Here is a 25,177-nt window from a genome sequence, read left to right as displayed (position 1 = left end):
AGGTTGGCATTCGTTGGACCTCGGCGGGGAGCGGGTCCTCTTGTTCCTGGCTAATGGCGCTAGCTTTTTTTGAAGCTAGCTTCTTCTTGGAGGCTTTTTCAGTCGCTAATGCTCGAGTCCGGGTAAAAATGTCACCTGTAGTGTCGCCTTTTGTAGCTGCCATAACTTTTTTACTAAAGCTAAAGGAGTTTAAACTGGAGGTAAGATTAGGAATTGGAATCTACTTGTGCGGAGCTCTTAGTTCACATGGCCATCTCGTTCAAGGGTCACGTGATCCCCCTGGATGGCACTTTTTGAATGACTGCTGGCTGCAGCCTGGAGCTGGTGTATAGAGGATGACTGGATGACCCATTGTGTTCAGTTTGGATGCTCTCCTAGAGGGGAGGAGGGTGAGGGTGGCTGGGGAAGGGAGGTGGGGAGAGTTAGATTGGTCATGGTGTGTGTGTATGTTGTGTGTTTACATTTCATGTGTAAGGGAGAAAGATAGGGACATTTTCCTGATTACCATCTAACTGTCCCATGTCTCTTCTGCCCTCTCCTACAGTGTGCTGTTTTGTGGTCCACAAAAGGTGCCATGAGTTTGTCACCTTCTCTTGCCCTGGAGCCGACAAAGGCCCCGACACAGATGTGAGTTCCTGCACTCTCTCTCTCTCTCTCTCTCTCTCTCTCTCTGCTCTTTCTGCTCTCTCTCTCTCTCTGCTCTCTCTGCTCTTTCTCTCTCGCTGCTCTCTCTCTCTCTCTCTCTCTCTCTCTCTCTGTCTCTGTCTCTCAATTCAATTCAAGGGCATTATTGGCATGGGAAACATGTTAACATTACCAGAGCAAGTGAAGTAGGTAATAAACAAAAGTGAAATAAACAACAAAAATGAACAGTAAACATTACACATACAGAAGTTCCAAAATAATAAAGACATTTCAAATGTCATATTATGTCTATATACAGTGTTGTAACAATGTGCAAGTAGTGAAAGTACAAAAGGGAAAATAAATAAATATAAATATGGCTTGTATTTACAATGGTGTTTGTTCTTCACTGGTTGACCTTTTCTTGTGGCAACAGGTCACAAATTTTGCTGCTCTTTTCTGAATTTTGATAATTAGCGGAAATCGGTATAATTCTGGTCTGCATGCATTATTTGGTGCTTTACGTTGGACACTTAGGATAGTTTTGCAGAATTCTGCATGCAGAGTCTCAATTTGCTATTTGTCTCATTTTGTGAATTCTTGGTTGGGGAGTGGACCCCATACCTTACAACCATAACGGGCAATGGGTTCTATAACTGATTCAAGTATTTTTAGCCAGATCCTAATTGGTATGTCGAATTGTGTCGAATGTAAAATCTCTCTCTCCTCTTTCTCTCTCTGTTTCTCTCTCTCTCTGTCTGTCTCGTTCTCTCTTTCACTCTCTCCCAAACACAAACACAAACACACCTTACACTGTGTAAATAAGGAGCAGTCAATTTTAGCTGTCTCATTAGCAAATGTCTCAAACTGACAAAACGCACACACTGACTTTCATCTTCCCAGCATCTCTCTGCAAATGCTGTATGACAAATGGCTTTGAAAACTGTCTCAAAATAACTGTGTGTGTAATGTATGAACAGCATTGTTTGTCCTGTTTGTTTTAATGAGGAGGACCAATGTGCGAGCCAAACACAGGCCCTCCCAATCGTCCCTACACACACACACAGACACACACTCAATCACAAAACACACACATACATCCCCTTTCAGAGCCTGTTAGGGCACAGTGTTTCTTGATGGAGGGCAGCTCTGTTTAGGATGTGTGTGACCCTGTACACACTCAGTCAGTCCCCTGTCCCTCTCTACTTCCCCAGGCCTGTGTGTGTCCTTGGTTAGATAAGTGGCTCTGGTTTGTGGAAGGCAAGCATACCCACAACGCTGTGTTCTGCCTGCCTGGCTGTGGCTGTGGCTGTGGCTGTGTGTGTGTGTGTGTGTGTGTGTGTGTGTGTGTGTGTGTGTGTGTGTGTGTGTGTGTGTGTGTGTGTGTGTGTGTGTGTGTGTGTGTGTGTGTGTGTGTGTGTGTGTGTGTTGTGTGTGTGTGTTTACGCTGTGACCATGATGATTAGGATGATGATGTTTGTTTGGGGCGTGTTACTGTGGCCTGGCATGCCAGCCGGAATAAACACAAACATAGATCCACTTAGAACACACACACACTCAGAGCAGTATAGGCTGCTTCAGGGTTCCCCAACTGTCAGCCCAAAGCATTCCCACCCATAATAGAGAGATATACAGTATGAGATCGTATACAAATGTAAGAAAGGTTTGAAATTATTATGTTTTAGTCCAATATTATATCTGTTTGGGCTTCTTGCGGTCAATTTGCAGTTTACAAATCCTTTGTAATTATGTTCGCTGAAGAAGAAATCGGCCCGTGGCTAAATCTAGTTGACGGTCCCTGGCCTACTGTATGTGAACATCCCCTACACAAGCACCCATCTGTCCCATTTGTGCAGTGCTGCTTGTCTACACTTTGATCAGTCATGTACAAACACAAACACACACAGCCAGCCAATTAGAAGTGAGTGTTTGGGCTATCAGAAATAGGACTGGGACAATTACCGTATAATCATGTAACTGAGGATTATGGATGAAGAAATCAAATAACCATCAGAACCGTTTTAAAATGTTTGTTTTGCTGTTGGTTTTTGTGGAAGGCCTGCTAACGAGACTGTTCCCTCCTTAGCAGACACACACACACATTAACAAACACACACACACACACATTAACACACACAGTTTGTGCAAGCAAGCACACACAAACACACACCCTGTTCCATCACGTGTCAGACATAAACACTGCTAATATGATTTGAGTGTGTGGATAATGACTTTTAATAACCACTGTTTACTTACTGAGTTGAACATTTTGTCTACTTGAACAACTTAGATTTGATGTTGTATTTTACACACACACACACACACACACACACACACACACACACACACACACACACACACACACACACACACACACACACACACACACACACACACACACACACACACACACACCCCACACAGGACCCCTTTTGCTGCTGGCTGTGAGTGTTCCCTCCTGTCAAGCCTGTTTAGGCCTGCCTGTTTCCTGCTGGCTCTGTGTACCCAGTCCAGCCTCTACCCAGTCACTGGGCTCTGTTTAAACAGAACAGGGGACTTAGTGTTGCACAGGCGACAGCCCTGTCTGAATACTAAAATAGTGCAAGATGGTTGCTACTGGTGCTCATCACTTCTCAGACTGGTTTCCATCCTTCTTCATTTCTTCCTTCTCCTCCTCTAGACTGGTTTCCATCCTCATCTTCACTGATCTAGAAGGACCAAGATAGAGACTTGATACAGATCAACATGGTGGTGATGAAGGAACAGTAACAGGAACAGGTGGAGGAACAGTGATGGAGGTGAAGGAACAGTAATGACATGGTGGATGAAGGAACAGTAACATGGTGGTGATGAAGGAACAGTAACATGGTGACGGTGGGAACAGTAACATGATGGAGGGAACAGTAACATGATGGAGGAACAGTAACATGAAGGAACAGTAACATGATGGAGGCGAAGGAACATGGAACATGATGGAGGTGAAGGAACAGTAACATGATGGAGGTGAAGGAACAGTAACATGGTGAGGAACAGTAACATGTGAAAGGAACAGTAACATGATGGAAGGAACAGTAACATGATGGAGGTGAGGAACAGTAACATGGTGGAGGTGAAGGAACAGTAACATGATGGAGGTGAAGGAACAGTAACATGATGGAGGTGAAGGAACAGTAACATGATGGAGGTGAAGGAACAGTAACATGATGGAGGTGAAGGAACAGTAACATGATGGAGGTGAAGGAACAGGAACATGGTGGAGGTGAAGGAACAGTAACATGAGGTGAAGGAACAGTAACATGATGGAGGTGAAGGAACAGTAACATGATGGAGGTGAAGGAACAGTAACATGATGGAGGTGAAGGAACAGTAACATGATGGAGGAACAGTAACATGATGGAGGTGAAGGAACAGTAACATGATGGAGGTGAAGGAACAGTAACATGAGGTGAAGGAACAGTAACATGATGGAGGTGAAGGAACAGTAACATGTGGAACATGATGGAGGAACAGTAACATGAAAGGAACAGTAACATGATGGAGGAAGGAACAGTAACATGAAAGGAACAGTAACATGATGGAGGTGAAGGAACAGTAACATGATGGAGGTGAAGGAACATTAACATGGTGGAGGACATAACATGATGGAGGTGAAGGAACAGTAACATGATGGAGGAAAAGTAACATGATGGAAGGAACAGTAACATGATGGAGGAACAGTAACATGATGGAGGTGAAGGAACAGTAACATGATGGAGGTGAAGGAACAGTAACATGATGGAGGTGAAGGAACAGTAACATGATGGAGGAAGGAACAGTAACATGATGGAGGTGAAGGAACAGTAACATGATGGAGGTGAAGGAACAGTAACATGATGGAGGAACAGTAACATGATGGAGGAACAGTAACATGATGGAGGTGAAGGAACAGTAACATGATGGAGGAACAGTAACATGATGGAGGTGAAGGAACAGTAACATGATGGAGGTGAAGGAACAGTAACATGATGGAGGTGAAGGAACAGTAACATGATGGAGGTGAATGAACAGTAACATGATGGATGTGAATCCTCCACAATCTTGGCTGTTTCACACCTGACCTCAGTGTGAATGACTAACTACCATCCCTCCACTCCTCCACATCCCTTCACTCCTCCATCCATCCATCCATCCCTGCCCACTGGCCCTTGACTCAGTCTCTCGCTGTCCTTTCCCCCTCTCTCTTGCTCTCTCCCCTTCGTCTGGCTGGAAGCTAGAGGCTGGACCTGCAATGAGCGCAGACACACTCACGCATGATATACGCAAGCACACACATATAGTATGTACTGTATACACACACACACTGCTATGGGTCATGACCTCTGTACCACCCTCAGACCATGGATGACATCATCAATGGTTTGATTGATACAAATGGCGCAAGAGAGAGAGAGAGAGCGAGAGAGAGAGAAAGGGAAAGAGCACAGGGAAATCACAGAGATAGAATAAAAGAGTTGGTTCACATTAGCATCTATAGTAAAAGCAGTGCTTGACTTTTAATGAGTACCGGCACCTATTTCAGTCAGAGTCAAGCACTGGTGAAAGTGGTCCTTCTTTCTCTCCAGTCACCTTTTCATTCACCCTGATGGACCTGTGACACACTCTACTGATGTGCATGTCAAGCATCCCTCCAAAGAGCAACCAGTGAATGGAAATCATTGGAAACCCTGCTCCCCGAGCCATGGAGGCTGTAGAGATACATGTATATAATGACAATGGCCACCAGCCAAAGCTCACTCACTGTGCCATTAAAGCCAGATTGTTTGAGGCAATGTCATTTGGGGATTAGTGTCAGTCCAGATTGCAAGACTGATGTTGCAATGATTATTTCACTATATGTATATTGGTGTTGCTGCGTTTCCGTTTTGTATTTCCTCTTTTGAACCATCTGTTTTTGGTCTGTTCATGTCAATCACTCTCCTGGAGCTTGTTTTAGCTGTGTTCAGAGCTCTTCTATCTGATTGCCTCTTCTGCATCTGCATGGGTTTGATATTGTGTGTGTGTGTGTGTGTGTGTGTGTGTGTGTGTGTGTGTGTGTGTGTGTGTGTGTGTGTGTGTGTGTGTGTGTGTGTGTGTGTGTGTGTGTGTGTGTGTGTGTGTGTGTGTGCGTGCGTGCGTGCGTGCGTATGCGTGAGTCTTATTTCCTTCTAAGCCACCGCCGTGCATTTGGTATTAAAATCAATGTGTTGTTGTTGTAGGATCAGCTTCTTTTTTTTTTTGCTCTTGTCTGATGCTCCATTCTGATTTGCTTTTACAATCAGTAGAGATGAATGACCTGCCACCGTACCAATGATTTTCAATTTATTTTCTCCTAGCTCCCGCCTTCTTAAGTAATCAATCCATGGCTCTGTTTATGTCAGAGGTTTATCATGGTCTAGGAGTAGCCAATGGTATTTCTTATCGAGGAAGATCAAGACAGTTCTGTGTTACAGTGAGCAATGTATTCTACATCTATCTGGTTAGGATTCACAGTAACTGGAGTCAGAAACATGTGCATCATAAATATTCCTCCCTGGGAAATGAATTTTAAAGCCGACTTTCTGATGGTCTACAAATAGAAAAAGAGAGATTTACAACATTGGCCTTGAATAATGATTTAGATCCATGCCATTAAGATCTATGACTTTAATGTCCCATCGTTACAACCACATACTCCTGACCTCCTCTCTCATTATGGGACTCCTTAACACCTGGCCCCATCGGCTCTGGGACCCTGCTAAAGTGTAGGCAACATTACAGCATAGGGCCTTAATTGCTGTGACAAGCTGAACTAGTGGTATCATTAGCCAGGTGTCTCTGTGGGCATACTGAGGCAGCATCACAAAGGAACCCTATTCCCTATGTAGTACACTACTTTTGATCAGGGCCCATAGGGTTCTGATCAAAGTAGTGCATTATATAGGGAACAGGGTGCCATTTGTGACATGGCCTGTAGCTCCTCCTGGAGAGAAGAGGACAGAGCTGTGGAGAGCCAGGCAGGGGAGGTGTTAAGAGATCTACTTGAAATGAAAGTAGATTATTGAAGACATGAATTGAGTTGGAATTGGAAGCATCAGTTAGGAGGTGATAATAGCTTTCTCACTGCGATCCAGAGGGTTACATTACTACCTAGAGTGGCCACATGAACTCACAGTTGCAACCATTGATTTATAAGTGTTTATTATTGATCATGTATGATATACCCATCAATTGAATGAGAACGGTTTGTATTGTCAAATTTATAAACACATGATAGATGGTACCTTAGTGTACATTAAGCTATGATACCGGTATGTCAGATTTGTTCACTGATAAACAGGTATGGATCTGTGTAGCCATCACAGACTGTTTGCAATTTGTCTTTTCTCTCAAGGTGCCTTTGGGGCAGGGCCAAATTCTGAGACAGAGAAAGAGAGAGAAAGAGAAAGGGCGGGCGGGGGGAGAGAAGGGGGAGTGAGAGAGATATATATATATATATATAGAGAGAGAGAGAGATAGAGCGAGAGAGTAAGCGGGGGAGAGAAGAGAGAGAGATAGAGGGGGGAAGAGGAGAGAGAGAGATAGAGCGAGAGAGTAAGGGGGGGAGAGAAGAGAGAGAGAGAGGGGGGTGGGGAAGAAGAGAGAGAGAGAGAGTAAGCGGGGGAGAGAAGAGAGAGAGATAGAGGGGGTGGGGGAAGAGGAGAGAGAGGGGGTGGGGAAGAGGAGGGAGAGAGAGAGAGAGAGAGAGAGTAAGCGGGGGAGAGAAGAGAGAGAGATAGAGGGGGTGGGGAAGAGGAGAGAGAGAGAGAGAGAGAGAGAGAAAGCGGGGGAGAGAAGAGAGAGAGATAGGGGGGGTGGGGGAAGGAGAGAGAGAGAGAGAGAGAGCGGGGGAGAGAAGAGAGAGAGAGGGCGGGTGGGGGAAGGAGAGAGAGAGAGAGAGTAAGCGGGGGAGAGAAGAGAGAGATAGAGGGGGGGGGGGGGGGGAAGGAGAGAGAGAGAGAGTAGAGAGAGAAAGCGGGGGGAGAGAAGAGAGAGAGAGAGAAAGCGGGGGAGAGAAGAGAGAGAGAGAAAGCGGGGGAGAGAAGAGAGAGAGAGAGAAAGCGGGGGGAGAGAAGAAAGAGAGATAGAGAGAGAGAGAACGAACAGAGCTCCTCCCTACTATGGGTATGAATTTTACCTTCGGCCACTGACAGAGGAACACACAGGCCAGATGTTCTAACTTGTGTTAACAAGGATGTTTCTTCATGTATCCGTCATATACTGTGATCAGTGCTGCAGTCGGGGAGAACAATAGATGGTGTTAAAAAACAAGAGGAGTGAGGGATATTAGGGAGAGTCATACGTCAAATATTGAATATTCACCTCTTCAGTTCCTCTCCTTATCCTAGACTGTATTATGTATCCTCATAAATGTGAAATAATAAGAGAGAAATAATAAGAGCACAATAAAAAAGTGTTCTTACAAAACAATGCAATGAAAACGAGTGGGAGAGGAAGAGAGGGAGCTGGAGAGAGGGGGAGAGAGAAGAAGAAAAGAGCTGTGGCTTGTCGGCTCTTCGTCCCTGGGACACTTTGACAGGTGGAGAGGTAGAGTGTGACAAATCCCTCGTTTCACCCTCTCCCCTCTTTGGCTTTGGGAATATAAATTAATGTGAAAGAGAAATACCTAGATTGCAGCATGGTGTCTTACCAAACCATTGCTTTCAGCCTATAGAGTTGGCTACCGTATTGATCTGTGACTTTGAGTGTCATTATCAAATGAACAGTACTTGATCTGATCTGATTCTCCCCTTGTTCACTGTTAATAAATCTGTTGACTGCCGAGGCCCTCAGCTGCCTTGCATAGACCTACATCTTTATCTGACAGTAATGGCCGTGTTCCACGCTATTAACCTGCCTGTCACAGGCCATTAACCCTGCTAGTGGCTCACTGCTACACTTACCCACAGCAACAGCCACCGCAAACAAAACGCTAACCCACAGCAACAGCTGGGAGAGCCAGCCAGCCGCCCAGGCAACAGCATTTAGCCAGGCTACCACTAACTTGCTAAAACAGTCATTACCCTGCTAGCAGCTCACTGCTAACAAATCGCTAACTCAAAGCAACAGCTGAGAATAGCCAGCCAGCCGCACAGGCAACAGCAGTTAGCCAGGCTACCTCTAACTCGCTAAAACAGCCATTACCATGCTAGCGGCTCGCTGCTAACAAACCGTTAACTCTAAGCAACCAGCCGTGAGCTCACTCCACATGTTAGTTCTGTTAGGTTCTAAATAACAGGGTAAAAACTGACGGACAACTATAACCAAGTTTATTCACGCAAAGGGTTGGACAGCTGAACAGACAAAGACATTTTTCCACCAGCACAAGTATATAGACCCCAATTTGGATGAAGTATCCTCCTTCCCTCTGAACAGTACATCTTTATTTCTAGGCAGGAAGTTAAGTGATGCGGGCAATAAACTGTTCCTTCTCCTTTAATGTGACCTGACCTCGGCCCCATTCCTCACTAAACCACGTCTCTCCACTGTTATCAGTGACTGCAACCATGTGATTGCCTTTCCTTTACTCAGAACATTCCAAGCTTAATTGCCTCCACCATATATACATTCCTCCCCCAGATAACCATTAACTGCTGGTGTAGAAACCAGACTATGGCACTCCTCATTCCTCATTTCCATAGGATACCTGAATATTTCAAGTTTAGGAGTCAGAACCCATCAGTTCTGACTAAAGTTAAACCATCAGTTAAACCATGCAGAACAGATGACAGCTAGAGTCTGTTGAGACCTTCACCTTCACTAGGGGGAAGTTGTCTATGAGCACTGATCTAAGGTCAGTTGTTCAGTGCATTTCCTGGCCTAATGGTTAAGGTTTGGATTTGAATAATGTTGTTGATAATCTCTCTGTCTGTAAATCATCAGCACATGCAGACTAGTGCTTAGATTACTGTCAGCCGAGTTCTTGTGTAGAAATGGATATGAGGCGAGAATGATGGTAAAGCTAACAGAAAGATAACGTTAACCCTCTTGAGACCCCAGATATTTAAGAGGAAAACGTGATCACCTTTCAGAAATAATTCTAATAGACTTCTGAGTAAACTAAAATAATGTTTATTTTAATTATCTGTTTTTGGAAAACAATTTTCTGGAAACATTACAAAAATGCAACATTGAACCTATGAACAGACATGTTGATATGTTTAGTATATCAAGCAATATATACTGTCGACCATACAGTGGGGCAAAAAAGTATTTAGTCAGCCACCAATTGTGCAAGTTCTCCAATTTAAAAAGATGAGAGAGGCCTGTAATTTTCATCATAGGTACACTTCAACTATGACAGACAAAATGAGAAAAAAAATCCAGAAAATCACATTGTAGGATTTTTAATGAATTTATTTGCAAATTATGGTGTATATGCATATGTAGGCCATATGGTTTAAATTAATCCATTTAGATGGGAGGTCATTTAAAAAACTGATTACATTCTATTGACCTAAACATCAGATGCACAATAAGGCAACTAAAAAGAAGCAAAGGTGCCTCAGCCACCCCAGTGGAACAGCTGCCATGGGAATATTAATGCTTATGTAATATGTTGTTTGATGTCATTACTGATATCATATTGCAATCTGCTGCAGTCATCAGCCTCATCTCTGATGACGCAACCCAGAGTATTACTGTGTTAATGAATTTGGGGGATTGGTGGTGTTGAATCTATGGATGTGTTCTATACCAGATCATCTGATCAGTGTAGGGAAACTGAGAATAGCAGTAGGAGAAAGTTGTGTGTGTTTTTCTATTGGTGGCCATGCTGCATTTGGCATCAATGAATGATTTAGGTGAGAGGTCAGAGGTACAACATCTGGGTATCTTAAGTTAGGATTTAGCTGATATCAGAAGTCACAGAAGGAGCACTGAGTTCCTGTCGTTAATTAGGCCCATGCTCTATTTAGTGGAATTGCACCCCTATCTAAAGCATGGAGGAATCCTTTAGTACCTGTGTCAGTGGGTCTGCCTCTAGTATTATCAGCTGATAGCGATTATAACCAGGGATACACATGGTATACACCGTCCAATGAAATGCTTACTTGCAGGTTCCTTCTCAACAATGCAACAACAATAAGAAATTATAAAAGATAAGAATAACAACAAAGTAATGGCTCAGTTAAATAGAATACAAATGTTTTCCAAGTATAATACAAGAAGGCGTCATTTATAGTTGTCACGTTCTGACCTTTATTTCCTTTGTTTTGTATTTATTTAGTATGGTCAGGGCGTGAGTTGGGTGGGCAGTCTATGTTTGTTTTTCTATGTTTTGGGGCATTTCTATGTTTCGGCCTAGTATGGTTCTCAATCAGAGGCAGGTGTCATTAGTTGTCTCTGATTGAGAATCATACTTAGGTAGCCTGGGTTGCACTGTTTGTTTGTGGGTGATTGTCTATGTTGTAGCTTCACGGTTGTCATTTGTTTATTGTTTTGTATACAGTCAGTATTTTCTTTATTAAAGATTTACCATGGACACTTACCACGCCGCATATTGGTCCTCTGATCCGTTTCGCCTCTCCTCTTCAGATGAAGAGGAGGAAATCCGTGACAGAATCACCCACCCAACTCGGACCAAGCGGCGTGGTAAACAGCAGCGACGACAGCAGCAGCAGCGGCAACAACAGCGGCCAGCATCACAGGACTCCTGGACATGGGAGGATGTATTGGATGGCAAGGGTTGCTACATCTGGGAGGAGATCCTGGCGGGAAAGGATCACCTTCCATGGGAACAGGTGGAGGCAGCTAGGAGAACAGAGGCAGCCGGAGAGAGGAGCCGGCGATATGAGGAGGCAGCACGGCAGTGCGACAGGTACGAGAGGCAGCCCCAAAAATTTTTTTGGGGGGGGCAGACGAGGTGTGGTACTAAGCCAGGTAGCAGACCTGAGCTCACTCCTCGTGCTTATTATAAGCAGCGCATTACTGGTCAGGCATCGTGTTATGCGGTTAAGCGCACGGTGTCGCCAGTGCGTGCCCATAGCCCGGTGCGCTATAGGGCAGCCCCCCGAAAGTGCCATGTGAGTGTGGGCATTGAGCCAGGGCGTATGGTGCCTGCTCAGCGGGTCTGGTCGCCGGTACGCAGTTTTGGTCCAGGTTATCCTGCGCCGGCTCTGCGTGCTGTGTCTCCGGGCGCTGGGAGGTGCAGTGCGTCCTCTGCCTGCGCTCCGCTCGTGCCGGGCAAATGTGGGAGTGGAGCCTAAGGGAGAGGTGCGTGTAGTAAGCACTAGATCTCCCGTGCTTACCCACAGCCCGGTTCAACCTGTGCCTGCACTCTGGAGGGTCCGGGCTAAAATAGTTGTCCAGCCTGGGGGAGTGGTGCCAAGGTTGCGCACCAGAGCTCCAGTGCTCCCCCACAGCCCGGTCCTTCAGGTGCCTCCTCTTAACACCAAGCCTCCTGAAGGTCTCCCCAGCCTGGTGGTTCCTGTGGCAGCCCCACGCACCAGGCTGTCTCTCTGTCTCCTCCCTGCAGGTGGTCCTGTCTGTCCGGCGCTGCTGCCGGAGCCTCCCGCCTGTCCGGCGCCGCTGCCGGAGTCTCCCGCCTGTCCGGCGCTGCTGCCGGAGTCTCCCGCCTGTCCGGCGCCGCTGCCGGAGTCTCCCGCCTGTCCGGCGCTGCTGCCGGAGCCTCCCGCCTGTCCGGCGCCGCTGCCGGAGCCTCCCGCCTGTCCGGCGACGCTGCCGGAGCCTCCCGCCTGTCCGGAGCCTCCCGCCTGTCCGGCGCCGCTGCCGGAGCCTCCCGCCTGTCCGGCGCCGCTGCCGGAGCCTCCCGCCTGTCCGGAGCCTCCCGCCTGTCCGGCGCCGCTGCCGGAGCCTCCCGCCTGTCCGGCGCCGGGCCTCCCGCCTGTCCGGCGCCGCTGCCGGAGCCTCCCGCCTGTCCGGGAGCCTCCCGCCTGTCCGGCCTCCCGCCTGCTGCTGCCGGAGCCTCCCGCCTGTCCGGAGCCTCCCGCCTGTCCGGCGCTGCTGCCGGAGTCTCCCGCCTGTCCGGCGCCGCTGCCGGAGTCTGAGGCGCCAGAGCCCGTCAGCCCAGAGGCGCCAGAGCCCCTCTGTCCAGAGGTTCTGCCCCTCTGTCCAGAGCTTCTGCCCCTCTGTCCAGAGCTTCTGCCCCTCTGTCCAGTGGGGTCATTGAGAGGGGTGGCCATGGTGAGAAAGCCACGGAGGCGGACAATAAGGCGGACTAAGACAATGGTGAAGTGGGGTCCGCGTCCTGCGCCAGAGCCGCCACCGCGGACAGACGCCCACCCAGACCCTCCCCTATAGGTCAAGGTTTTGCGGCCGGAGTCCGCACCTTTGGGGGGGGGTACTGTCACGTTCTGACCTTTATTTCCTTTGTTTTGTATTTATTTAGTATGGTCAGGGCGTGAGTTGGGTGGGCAGTCTATGTTTGTTTTTCTATGTTTTGGGGCATTTCTATGTTTCGGCCTAGTATGGTTCTCAATCAGAGGCAGGTGTCATTAGTTGTCTCTGATTGAGAATCATACTTAGGTAGCCTGGGTTGCACTGTTTGTTTGTGGGTGATTGTCTATGTTGTAGCTTCACGGTTGTCATTTGTTTATTGTTTTGTATACAGTGTCAGTATTTTCTTTATTAAAGATTTACCATGGACACTTACGACGCCGCATTTTGGTCTGATCCTTCTCGCCTCTCCTCTTCAGATGAAGAGGAGGACGGCCGTGACAATAGTCCTATATTTACATGTGTTTTGGGGAAGTGGGGATTGGGGGCAAGTGACTTTATACAGTATATATTGTATATATATTGCCAGTTTAGCTTGTTGCTGTTCTGGCCTTAGCAGGCCTATTCCCACCTCTATTCTTCTCTTGAGGTGTGAGGACTGAAGAGATCACAGGAAGCTCAGTCTCAGACATACACCACTCTGTTTATAGACCTGTTGACATGGTGTGGAACTGAAAACATCACACCTTTCCTCATGAGAAATATATACACTAAGTATAAAAGATTTAAATGAAGGACTGTGAAGAACACTGATTCCCAATACACGCAGACACACTCACACACACACACACACACACACACACACACGCGCACATGCGCGCTCACACATACACGCACATGCAGACGCACAAACAAACACACACACACACGCACAAACGAACACACACACACACAAACACACACACACACACACACATCCCCAGGCTCTGGAGAGTCCTCTCTATGGGATGCTTCCAGTCCCAAGCCTCTCCGTGCATAGTTGGTTAGAGTCTCTCTACTGTAAGTGTCCATGTATAATCCCTCTCTGTGTAATGATCGCTGTCCTCTCTATGGGATGCCTCCAGTCCCAAACCTCTCTGTGTAATGATCGCTGTCCTCTCTATGGGATGCCTCCAGTCCCAAACCTCTCTGTGTAATGATCGCTGTCCTCTCTATGGGATGCCTCCAGTCCCAAACCTCTCTGTGTAATGATCGCTGTCCTCTCTATGGGATGCCTCCAGTCCCAAACCTCTCTGTGTAATGATCGCTGTCCTCTCTATGGGATGCCTCCAGTCCCAAACCTCTCTGTGTAATGATCGCTGTCCTCTCTATGGGATGCCTCCAGTCCCAAACCTCTCTGTGTAATGATCGCTGTCCTCTCTCTGGGATGCCTCCAGTCCCAAACCTCTCTGTGTAATGATCGCTGTCCTCTCTCTGGGATGCCTCCAGTCCCAAACCTCTCTGTGTAATGATCGCTGTCCTCTCTATGGGATGCCTCCAGTCCCAAACTTCTCTGTGTAATGATCGCTGTCCTCTCTATGGGATGCCTCCAGTCCCAAACCTCTCTGTGTAATGATCGCTGTCCTCTCTATGGGATGCCTCCAGTCCCAAACCTCTCTGTGTAATGATCGCTGTCCTCTCTATGGGATGCCTCCAGTCCCAAACCTCTCTGTGTAATGATCGCTGTCCTCTCTATGGGATGCCTCCAGTCCCAAACCTCTCTGTGTAATGATCGCTGTCCTCTCTATGGGATGCCTCCAGTCCCAAACCTCTCTGTGTAATGATCGCTGTCCTCTCTCTGGGATGCCTCCAGTCCCAAACCTCTCTGTGTAATGATCGCTGTCCTCTCTATGGGATGCCTCCAGTCCCAAACCTCTCTGTGTAATGATCGCTGTCCTCTCTATGGGATGCCTCCAGTCCCAAACCTCTCTGTGTAATGATCGCTGTCCTCTCTATGGGATGCCTCCAGTCCCAAACCTCTCTGTGTAATGATCGCTGTCCTCTCTATGGGATGCCTCCAGTCCCAAACCTCTCTGTGTAATGATCGCTGTCCTCTCTATGGGATGCCTCCAGTCCCAAACCTCTCTGTGTAATGATCGCTGTCCTCTCTATGGGATGCCTCCAGTCCCAAACCTCTCTGTGTAATGATCGCTGTCCTCTCTATGGGATGCTTCCAGTCCCAAACCTCTCTGTGTAATGATCGCTGTCCTCTCTATGGGATGCTTCCAGTCCCAAACCTCTCTGTGTAATGATCGCTGTCCTCTCTATGGGATGCTTCCAGTCCCAAACCTCTCTGTGTAATGATCGCTGTCCTCTCTATGGGATGCTTCCAGTCCCAAACCTCTCTGTGTAATGATCGCTGTCCTCTCTATGGGATGCCTCCAGTCCCAAACCTCTCTGTGTAATGATCGCTGTCCTCTCTATGGGATGCCTCCAGTCCCAAACCTCTCTGTGTAATGATCGCTGTCCTCTCTATGGGATGCTTCCAGTCCCAAACCTCTCTGTGTAATGATCGCTGTCCTCTCTATGGGATGCTTCCAGTCCCAAACCTCTCTGTGTAATGATCGCTGTCCTCTCTATGGGATGCCTCCAGTCCCAAACCTCTCTGTGTAATGATCGCTGTCCTTTCTATGGGATGCTTCCAGTCCCAAGCCTCTTTCTCTATGTAATTACCGTATGAGCCCCTCTCTGTATCTTTATTGTATTTATTAGGTATCCCATTAGTTCCTGCCAAGGCAGCAGCTACTCTTCCTGTGGTTTATTAGGGATCCCATTATTTCCTGCCAAGGCAGCAGCTACACTTCCTGTGGTTTATTAGGGATCCCATTATTTCCTGCCAAGGCAGCAGCTACTCTTCCTGTGGTTTATTAGGGATCCCATTATTTCCTGCCAAGGCAGCAGCTACTCTTCCTGTGGTTTATTAGGGATCCCATTATTTCCTGCCAAGGCAGCAGCTACTCTTCCTGTGGTTTATTAGGGATCCCATTATTTCCTGCCAAGGCAGCAGCTACACTTCCTGTGGTTTATTTGGAGCCATTAGTTCCTGCCAAGGCAGCAGCTACTCTTCCTGTGGTTTATTAAGGATCTCCATTAGTTCCTGCCAAGGCAGCATCTACTCTTCCTGTGGTTTATTAAGGATCTCCATTAGTTCCTGCCAAGGCAGCAGCTACTCTTCCTGTGGTTTATTAAGGATCTCCATTAGTTCCTGCCAAGGCAGCAGCTACTCTTCCTGTGGTTTATTAAGGATCTCCATTAGTTCCTGCCAAGGCAGCAGCTACTCTTCCTGTGGTTTATTAAGGATCTCCATTAGTTCCTGCCAAGGCAGCATCTACTCTTCCTGTGGTTTATTAAGGATCTCCATTAGTTCCTGCCAATGCAGCAGCTACTCTTCCTGTGGTTTATTAGGGATCCCATTAGTTCCTGCCAAGGCAGCAGCTACTCTTCCTGTGGTTTATTAAGGATCTCCATTAGTTCCTGCCAAGGCAGCAGCTACTCTTCCTGTGGTTTATTAAGGATCTCCATTAGTTCCTGCCAAGGCAGCATCTACTCTTCCTGTGGTTTATTAAGGATCTCCATTAGTTCCTGCCAATGCAGCAGCTACTCTTCCTGTGGTTTATTAGGGATCCCATTAGTTCCTGCCAAGGCAGCAGCTACTCTTCCTGTGGTTTATTAAGGATCTCCATTAGTTCCTGCCAAGGCAGCAGCTACTCTTCCTGTGGTTTATTAAGGATCTCCATTAGTTCCTGCCAAGGCAGCAGCTACTCTTCCTGTGGTTTATTAAGGATCTCCATTAGTTCCTGCCAAGGCAGCAGCTACTCTTCCTGGGGTTACACATTCAGGCACTTACATCACACATAAAACTAAAAATAAAGTAGTACATCAAATAACATTATTACAACACTATATATTTACAACACAACATGTATAACAGCATCATACAACAATATTACAATGTACGTGAGTGTAGAATGTTATCATGTGTGTGTCTGTGCCTGTGTGTGTGTCTCTTCGCAGTCCCCACTGTTCCATAAGGTGTATTTTTATCTGTTTTTAAAATCTGATTCTCCTGCATCAGTTACCTGATGTGAAATAGAGTTCCATGTAGTCATGGCTCTATGTAGTACTGTGTGTCTCCCATAGTCTGTTCTGGACTTGGGGATTGTGAAGAGACCTCTGGTGGCATGTCTTGTGGGGTATACATGGGTGTCTGAGCTGTGTGCCAGTAGTTTAAGCAGACACCTCGGTGCATTCAGCATGTCAACACTTCTTACAAAAAGAAGTAGTAATGAAGTCAATCTCTCCTCCCCTTTAAGCCATGAGAGATTTACATGCATATTAATGTTAGCTCTCCATGTACATTGAAGGGCCAGCCGTGCTGCCCTGTTCTGAAACAATTGTAATTTTCCTTAGTCTCTCTGTGTGACACCTGACCACACGACTGAACAGTAGTCCAGATGTGACAAAACTAGGGCCTGTTGGACCTGCCTTGTTGACAGTGTTGTTAAGAAGGTAGAAACTAGGGCCTGTAGGACCTGCGTGGTTGATAGTGTTGTTAAGAAGGTAGAAACTAGGGCCTGTTGGACCTGCCTTGTTGACAGTGTTGTTAAGAAGGTAGAAACTAGGGCCTGTAGGACCTGCCTGGTTGATAGTGTTGTTAAGAAGGTAGAAACTAGGGCCTGTTGGACCTGCCTTGTTGACAGTGTTGTTAAGAAGGTAGAAACTAGGGCCTGTAGGACCTGCCTTGTTGACAGTGTTGTTAAGAAGGTAGAAACTAGGGCCTGTAGGACCTGCCTTGTTGACAGTGTTGTTAAGAAGGTAGAAACTAGGGCCTGTTGGACCTGCCTTGTTGACAGTGTTGTTAAGAAGGTAGAAACTAGGGCCTGTAGGACCTGCCTGGTTGATAGTGTTGTTAAGAAGGTAGAAACTAGGACCTGTAGGACCTGCCTGGTTGATAGTGTTGTTAAGAAGGTAGAGAAGCGCTTTATTATGGACAGACTTCTCCCCATCTTAGCTACTGTTGTGTCAACATGTTTTGACCATGTTAAGTGCCCCTGTTTGGTACTCCTTGCTACTGTATTCAACTCTGTGTTTTAGTGTCCCTGTGTGGCTCTACCATGTTAAGTGCCCCTGTTTGGTACTCCTTGCTACTGTATTCAACTCTGTGTTTTAGTGTCCCTGTGTGGCTCTACCATGGTAAGTGTTACCCAGCCTATTTACTGTCATTATCTGTCATCAACCACCACCCCTGCCAGGAGATCGCTCCAATGCCCAAACACACTCACACTGGGTACACACACACACACACACACACACACACACACACACACACACACACACACACACACACACACACACACAGACAGACAGTGGGCACCTGCAGTGCAGACATTCTCTGTGATTGAGCACACGGTGGGTGGCAGGGCACATTATTCAAGGTCTGGTGGGTGAGATTTATCCTGCAGGAGATAGCCATTAATTATTACAAACTGTCAATGAAATGTCACCAACATAACTATTACTCTGAGGGAAGGGTAAGTGTTTGTTATAATCTGCTGATGTCTTATGCTATGCACAGGGCTTGGAGATTTTCCTGGTGAGTTTATATTGAAGTAGACTTTCAGAAAAAAGGGTCCCAAAAGGGTTCTTCGCCTGTCCACATAGAACTGTTTTGGGTTCCATGAAGAACCCTCTGTGGAAAAGGTCCTACATGGAACCCAAAAGGGTTCTTCAAAGGATTCTCCTACGGGGACAGCCGAAGAACTCTTTTAGGTTCTAGATAGCAGCTTTATTTCCAAGAATGGAGTAGCAGATCGGATGGGCATTGTAAGCTATAACTAGGGCCAAGAGTTTATGACCTGATCAGGATACATGAAAAAATACTTGATTTTGCTGCAGCTTTACTGAATGTTCATTTCTGCTACAGTTGAAGTCAGAAGTTTACAAACAAACACTTAGGTTGGAGTCATTAAAACTCGTTTTTCAACCACTACACAAATTACACCATAGTTTTGGCAAGTCGGTTAGGATATCTACTTTGTGCATGACACAAGTGATTTTTCCAACAATTGTTTGCAGTCTGGTTCATCCTTGGGAGCAATTTCCAAATGCCTGAAGGTACCACGTTCATCTGTACAAACAATAGTACGCAAGTATAAACACCATGGGACCACGCAGCCGTCATACCGCTCAGGTAGGAGGCGCGTTCTGTCTCCTAGAGATGAACGTATTTTCGGTGCGAAAAGTGCAAATCAATCCCAGAACAACAGCAAAGGACCATGTGAATATTCTGGAGGAAACAGGTACAAAAGTATCTATATCCACAGTAAAACGAGTCATATATCGACATAACCTGAAAGGCCGATCAGCAAGGAAGAATCCACTGCTCCAAAACCATCATAAAAAGCCAGACTACGGTTTGCAACTGCACACGGGGACAAATATTGTACTATTTGGAGAAATGTCCTCTGGTCTGATGAAACAAAAATATAAATATTTGGCCATAATGACCATCGTTATGTTTGGAGGAAAAAGGGGGAGGCTTGCAAGCCGAAGAACACCATCCCAACCGTGAAGCATGGGGTGGCAGCATCATGTTGTGGGGGTTCTTTGCAGCAGGAGGGACTGGTGCACTTCACAAATACATGGCATCATGAGGAAGGAAAAGTATGTGGATATATTGAAGCAACATCTCAAGACATCAGTCAGGAAGTTATAGCTTGGTCGCAAATGGTTCTTCCAAGGAGCAAGGAGGCCTACAAACCTGACTTAGTTACACCAACTCTGTCAGGAGGAATGGGCCAAAATTCACCCAACTTATTGTGGGAAGCTTGTGGAAGGCTACCCAAAACAGTTGACCCAAGTTAAACAATTTAAAGGCAATGCTACCAAATACTAAAACTGAGTTTAAATGTATTTGGATAAGGTGTATGTAAACTTCTGACTTCAACTATAAGCAATAGTACGATTTTAATCCAAGTTTGTCTCTATGCTGCCTGCTGTTGCGCCTGCTCCGGCTCCCCTCTCTGGTGCTCGAGGGCGCCAGGCAGCCCATCATTACGCACCCCTGTCACCATCGTTACTCACATCAGCGCTTCATGGGACTCACCTGGACTCTATTACCTTATTGATTGCCTCCCCTATATCTGTCACTTCCTCAGTTTCTTCTCCCTGTCTGCATTAATGTTGTTTGTTCCCCCTGTCCAGACACTGTTCTTGTTTTGTTATATGTCTGTTTATTCATTATATCTTCACTCCCTGTACTTGCTTCTCGTCTCCCAGCGTCTGTCCTCACACTTGCAGCATGATCTGTTTTCTTGCACATACATATGAAAGACAGTTGTTGGTCTGAGCTGGTCTCTGGAGCCGCTGTGCTGAGCCGGAGGAGCGTGTATCAGTCCTTCATTGCGATTCAGTCATTCATTGCGGCCAGAAGTTCAAAACAAAATAATAATGTCTCTTGAGTCAGTTACCTTGTTACTGTAGTGGGCTCAATCAGGGTCACAGCATGTTTCTTGGTAATCTTAAATAAATCTACTTTGAAACAAAAGTATACACCTCACACACATGGTTATGGACTTTAAAAAAAGACACCTGTACCATATCAGATATAAGTTGAAATGTGTTACATTTTGTGTTTGCACCCCAATGTTTCACTTTATTTACATCACAGAAGACTGAAATATAACAAAACCGTTTGACATAGAAACACAACATTTTTTACTTGTTTTTTAAAATAATGATTATTAATTATGAGATTCAGAAAAATATTAATAACATTAATAACATTCCACCCATGAGACCACTAGACGGTGAAATGGCTACAAGAGTTAAAAAAGAATTAATTGTTTGCGAACTATACATCACTACCACAGATTTCCCTGCTATCACTTTGTTCACAGGGATCTGCTGCAGTGGTGGCTGTTCGGACATTCTTTTCACTTGCTTTGCTGATTCGAAGAGACATTCTCTTGTGCTCTAACACAACGTTGCACGGAGTGCAAAACAATTTGTCCCGACTTTCATGTAAAACATTTGTAAATCATTTTGCACGGTCTTTATTTGTGATTTTTGTTCTGCCTGTCAGTCGTAATCTGTCAGTCATCAACCCTCAGCTTCACACAATGACAGAGGGGAAAACTGGTTTGAGTGGGCTGTTTTCTGCTGTAACAGTGGTAGAAATTGCGAACCCTCTTTTGATTGGACCTTTTTATGCGATAAAAGTGTGCTGATTGGTTATAATGTGTGAATTGCTTGGTTTTGCATTAAATTATGTGATTCGCAGAATCCTGGAGAGAGTGCTAGAGTGGATAGCCTGAGTTTTTGACCTCTGTGGACCTTTCTCTTAGTTCAACACCCCTTCCTCCCGCCTCTGCTCTGTTATGATAGAAAATAGACAGTCAGACTTGTCAAGCAGAGGAAACAGCCTCTCACAGCAGCAGTAGATTTACTTTGACAGACCAAGTTTGACTTTCTGTCCATTGCTATGATGCACTGCTCCAGTGGTGTCTCCCTGACTCAGTGCTGTAGTGGCTAACTGCTAGTGGTGGAAGGCTGCCTGGCTTCTCCTATTCACTACAGTCTTGGCTGTCATGGAGAAATCCCTTTTTTAATGGCAGTCAATTTTCTGCCTTTTTTTCAGATCCGTTTTCAAGTAGTATGATTATTATTAACCAATGGAAAACCTCCTGAGAGAAGTTGAAAGCAGAGGAAAATAATATGGCCCTGATGATTACATGAAAGACTAGCAACCATCCAACACCCACACATCTTCTCCTACGTACTATGGTGAAGAAAACACACAAAGAGTCATAATTATGTAATACTAGTGTGTGTGTGTGTGTGTGTGTGTGTGTGTGTGTGCATGCTTGTGTGTATTTGCACACTTGGTGTGTGTGTACTGTTTGTGATTTTCGAATGATCTTCCTTCATCTTAGTAACAGTGGGGCTCATTAAAAAACACATGCTGCACAACAATGACTGATTCCTGTGTTGCTGACATCACAAATAAACCCCAAAGACCAAGAGAGGAGAAGAAAAGGGAGGAAGGACGGTAGAGAAGAAAAGAATGAGACTGTGATGGAGATCGAGGGAGATAAAGAAATTACTAGATGGAGAATATATACAGTATTCACTTACATGTTGGCCCGAGAGTGTTTGTTTCAAGTAGAGATAGAGTACATGGAGAGCGAGCCTACTGCATACTTAATAGTTGAGTTTCAAGTTGTATTAGTCATATGTACAGGACACACATGGTATACAGTGTATGACCAAATGCTGACTTGCAGGTTCCTTCTCAACAATGCAACAACAATAAGACATAATAAAAGATAAGAATACGGACATGAAGTAGATGGTTCAATAGAATAGAAGTAAGAGATATTAGCATACACTGTAGCTTAGCCTTCAGCCCTCCAACCCACCATAAACAATACATGGTAGCTTAGCCCTAAGCCCTCCAACCCACCATAAACAATACATGGTAGCTTAGCCTTCAGCCCTCCAACCCACCATAAACAATACATGGTAGCTTACCCTCCAACCCACCATAAACAATACATAGTAGCAGCCCTCCTAACCCACCATAAACAATACATGGTAGCTTAGCCTTCAGCCCTCCAACCCACCATAAACAATACATGGTAGCTTAGCCTCAGCCCTCCAACCCACCATAAACAATACATGGTAGCTTAGACCCTAAACCTCAGCCCTCAGCCCTCCAACCCACCATAAACAATACATGGTAGCTTAGCCCTCAGCCCTCCAACCCACCATAAACAATACATGCCCTCAGCCCTCCAACCCACCATAAACAATACATGGTAGCTTAGCCTTCAGCCAATACATGGTAGCCCTCAGCCCTAACCCACCATAAACAATACATGGTAGCTTAGCCCTCAGCCCTCCAACCCACCATAAACAATACATGGTAGCCCAGCCAACCCACCATAAACAATACATGGTAGCTTAGCCTTCAGCCCTCCAACCCACCATAAACAATACATGGTAGCAGCCTTCAGCCCTCCAACCCACCATAAACAATACATAGGCTAACCCACCATAAACAATACATGGTAGCCCTCAGCCCTCCAACCCACCATAAACAATACATGGTAGCTTAGCCCTCAGCCCTCCAACCCACCATAAACAATACATAGTAGCTTAGCCTTCAGCCCTCCAACCCACCATAAACAATACATGGTAGCTTAGCCCTAAGCCCTCCAACCCACCATAAACAATACATGGTAGCTTAGCCTTCAGCCCTCCAACCCACCATAAACAATACACTGCCCTTCAGCCCTCCAACCCACCATAAACAATACATGGTAGCTTAGCCCTCAGCCCTCCAACCCACCATAAACAATACATGGTAGCCCAGCCAACCCACCATAAACAATACATAATACATCCAACCCACCATAAACAATACATGGTAGCTTAGCCTTCAGCCCTCCAACCCACCATAAACAATACATGCCCCTCCAAGCCCTCCTAACCCACCATAAACAATACATGGTAGCTTAGCCTTCAGCCCTCCAACCCACCATAAACAATACACTGTAGCCCTTCAGCCCTCCAACCCACCATAAACAATACATGGTAGCTTAGCCTTCAGCCCTCCAACCCACCATAAACAATACACTGTAGCTTAGCCTTCAGCCCTCCTAACCCACCATAAACAATACATGGTAGCTTAGCCCTCAGCCCTCCTAACCCACCATAAACAATACATGGTAGCTTAGCCTCAGCCCTCCTAACCCACCATAAACAATACATGGTAGCTTAGCCTCAGCCCTCCTAACCCACCATAAACAATACATGGTAGCTTAGCCCTCAGCCCTCCTAACCCACCATAAACAATACATGGTATCTTAGCCTTCAGCCCCCCTAACCCACCATAACCAATACATGGTAGCTTAGCCTTTAGCCCTCCAACCCACCATAAACAATACATAGTAGCTTAGCCTTCAGCCCTCCAACCCACCATAAACAATACATAGTAGCTTAGCCCTCAGCCCTCCTAACCCACCATAAACAATACATGGTAGCTTAGCCTTCAGCCCTCCAACCCACCATAAACAATACATGGTAGCTTAGCCTTCAGCCTTCCAACCCACCATAAACAATACATAGTAGCTTAGCCCTCAGCCCTCCTAACCCACCATAAACAATACATAGTAGGTTAGCCTTCAGCCCTCCAACCCACCATAAACAATACATAGTAGCTTAGCCTTCAGCCCTCCTAACCCACCATAAACAATACATGGTAGCTTAGCCCTCAGCCCTCCTAACCCACCATAACCAATACATGGTAGCTTAGCCTTCAGCCCTCCTAACCCACCATAAACAATACATGGTAGCTTAGCCTTCAGCCCTCCTAACCCACCATAAACAATACATGGTAGCTTAGCCCTCAGCCCTCCCAACCCACCATAACCAATACATGGTAGCTTAGCCTTCAGCCCTCCTAACCCACCATAAACAATACATGGTAGCTTAGCCTTCAGCCCTCCTAACCCACCATAAACAATACATAGTAGCTTAGCCCTCAGCCCTCCTAACCCACCATAAACAATACATGGTAGCTTAGCCCTCATCCCTCCCAACCTTGGATTCCTGACATTTTCAGGGGAGTAGAGGGAGAGAAAGAGAGAAAGAGAGAGTTGTAGAGAGCGAGAGAGAAAGCAAGGGAAGCAGTGAATCAGGGAGAGAGAACAATAACTAAACTAAATGTGTGTGGCAGAGAGAGAGAGAGAGAGAGAGAGAGACCTTGGAGGAATCCCTTGGGTCTTGATTCCATTCCAACACAAAATAATTATATTTGTCAGAATTTAGTCAAATCAAGCTAATCTTTTCCTGAGGACTTCACGGTGGACCTGAGATTTGTCTCTCCCAGTCAGAAGAGAGAGCGTGTGTGTGTGTGTGTGTGTGTGTGTGTGTGTGTGTGTGTGTGTGTGTGTGTGTGTGTGTGTGTGTGTGTGTGTGTGTGTGTGTGTGTGTGTGTGTGTGCGGCTGTCTGTGGGAGGTAGCAGAGTGCTGTTCCTCCAGGAGTGAAGAACAATAGCAGTAGCTGTAATCAGGGCACAGTTAATTGGGAGTAATTACTCAGCCAGAGCTCAGCCTGTGAGATGAGATCTAGTGCTGTAATGAATAGGCCAATGTGTCATTGTGTGGGTTCATAATCCTCCCTAGCTCTCAGGACACAAGGGTGGAGGGTGGAGGTTGGATGGTGGACGAGACGCACTGTGTATAGGGGTGTAGTGTGTGTGTGCGTGTACAGTATCTATGTGTGTATGCCTCCAGTGCC

At 46.2% G+C, this 25,177-nt stretch overlaps 1 protein-coding gene and 1 long non-coding RNA gene across 2 annotated transcripts in view; both read left to right on the top strand.

Annotated features, from left to right (window-relative positions):
- Nucleotides 1-544: 544 nt before the first annotated feature.
- The window catches only part of LOC112225772 (protein kinase C alpha type-like), a gene marked incomplete at both ends in the record, with an annotated part of 82,633 nt that continues 58,000 nt past the window's right edge, over nucleotides 545-25,177 (top strand). The window contains 1 exon segment of the mRNA XM_042313918.1: nucleotides 545-627. Within this exon segment, the coding sequence (XP_042169852.1) occupies nucleotides 545-627 (83 nt within the window).
- LOC121844049 lies at nucleotides 3,602-4,087 on the top strand. Its single transcript, XR_006081830.1, has 3 exons — nucleotides 3,602-3,627; nucleotides 3,740-3,858; nucleotides 3,911-4,087. It is a non-coding gene; the product is annotated as an uncharacterized LOC121844049 (long non-coding RNA).

The sequence above is a fragment of the Oncorhynchus tshawytscha genome, unplaced genomic scaffold (assembly GCF_018296145.1).
Source record: "Oncorhynchus tshawytscha isolate Ot180627B unplaced genomic scaffold, Otsh_v2.0 Un_contig_14275_pilon_pilon, whole genome shotgun sequence".
Classification (NCBI taxonomy): domain Eukaryota; kingdom Metazoa; phylum Chordata; class Actinopteri; order Salmoniformes; family Salmonidae; genus Oncorhynchus; species Oncorhynchus tshawytscha.
This window is presented reverse-complemented; position numbering and strand designations above follow the sequence as displayed.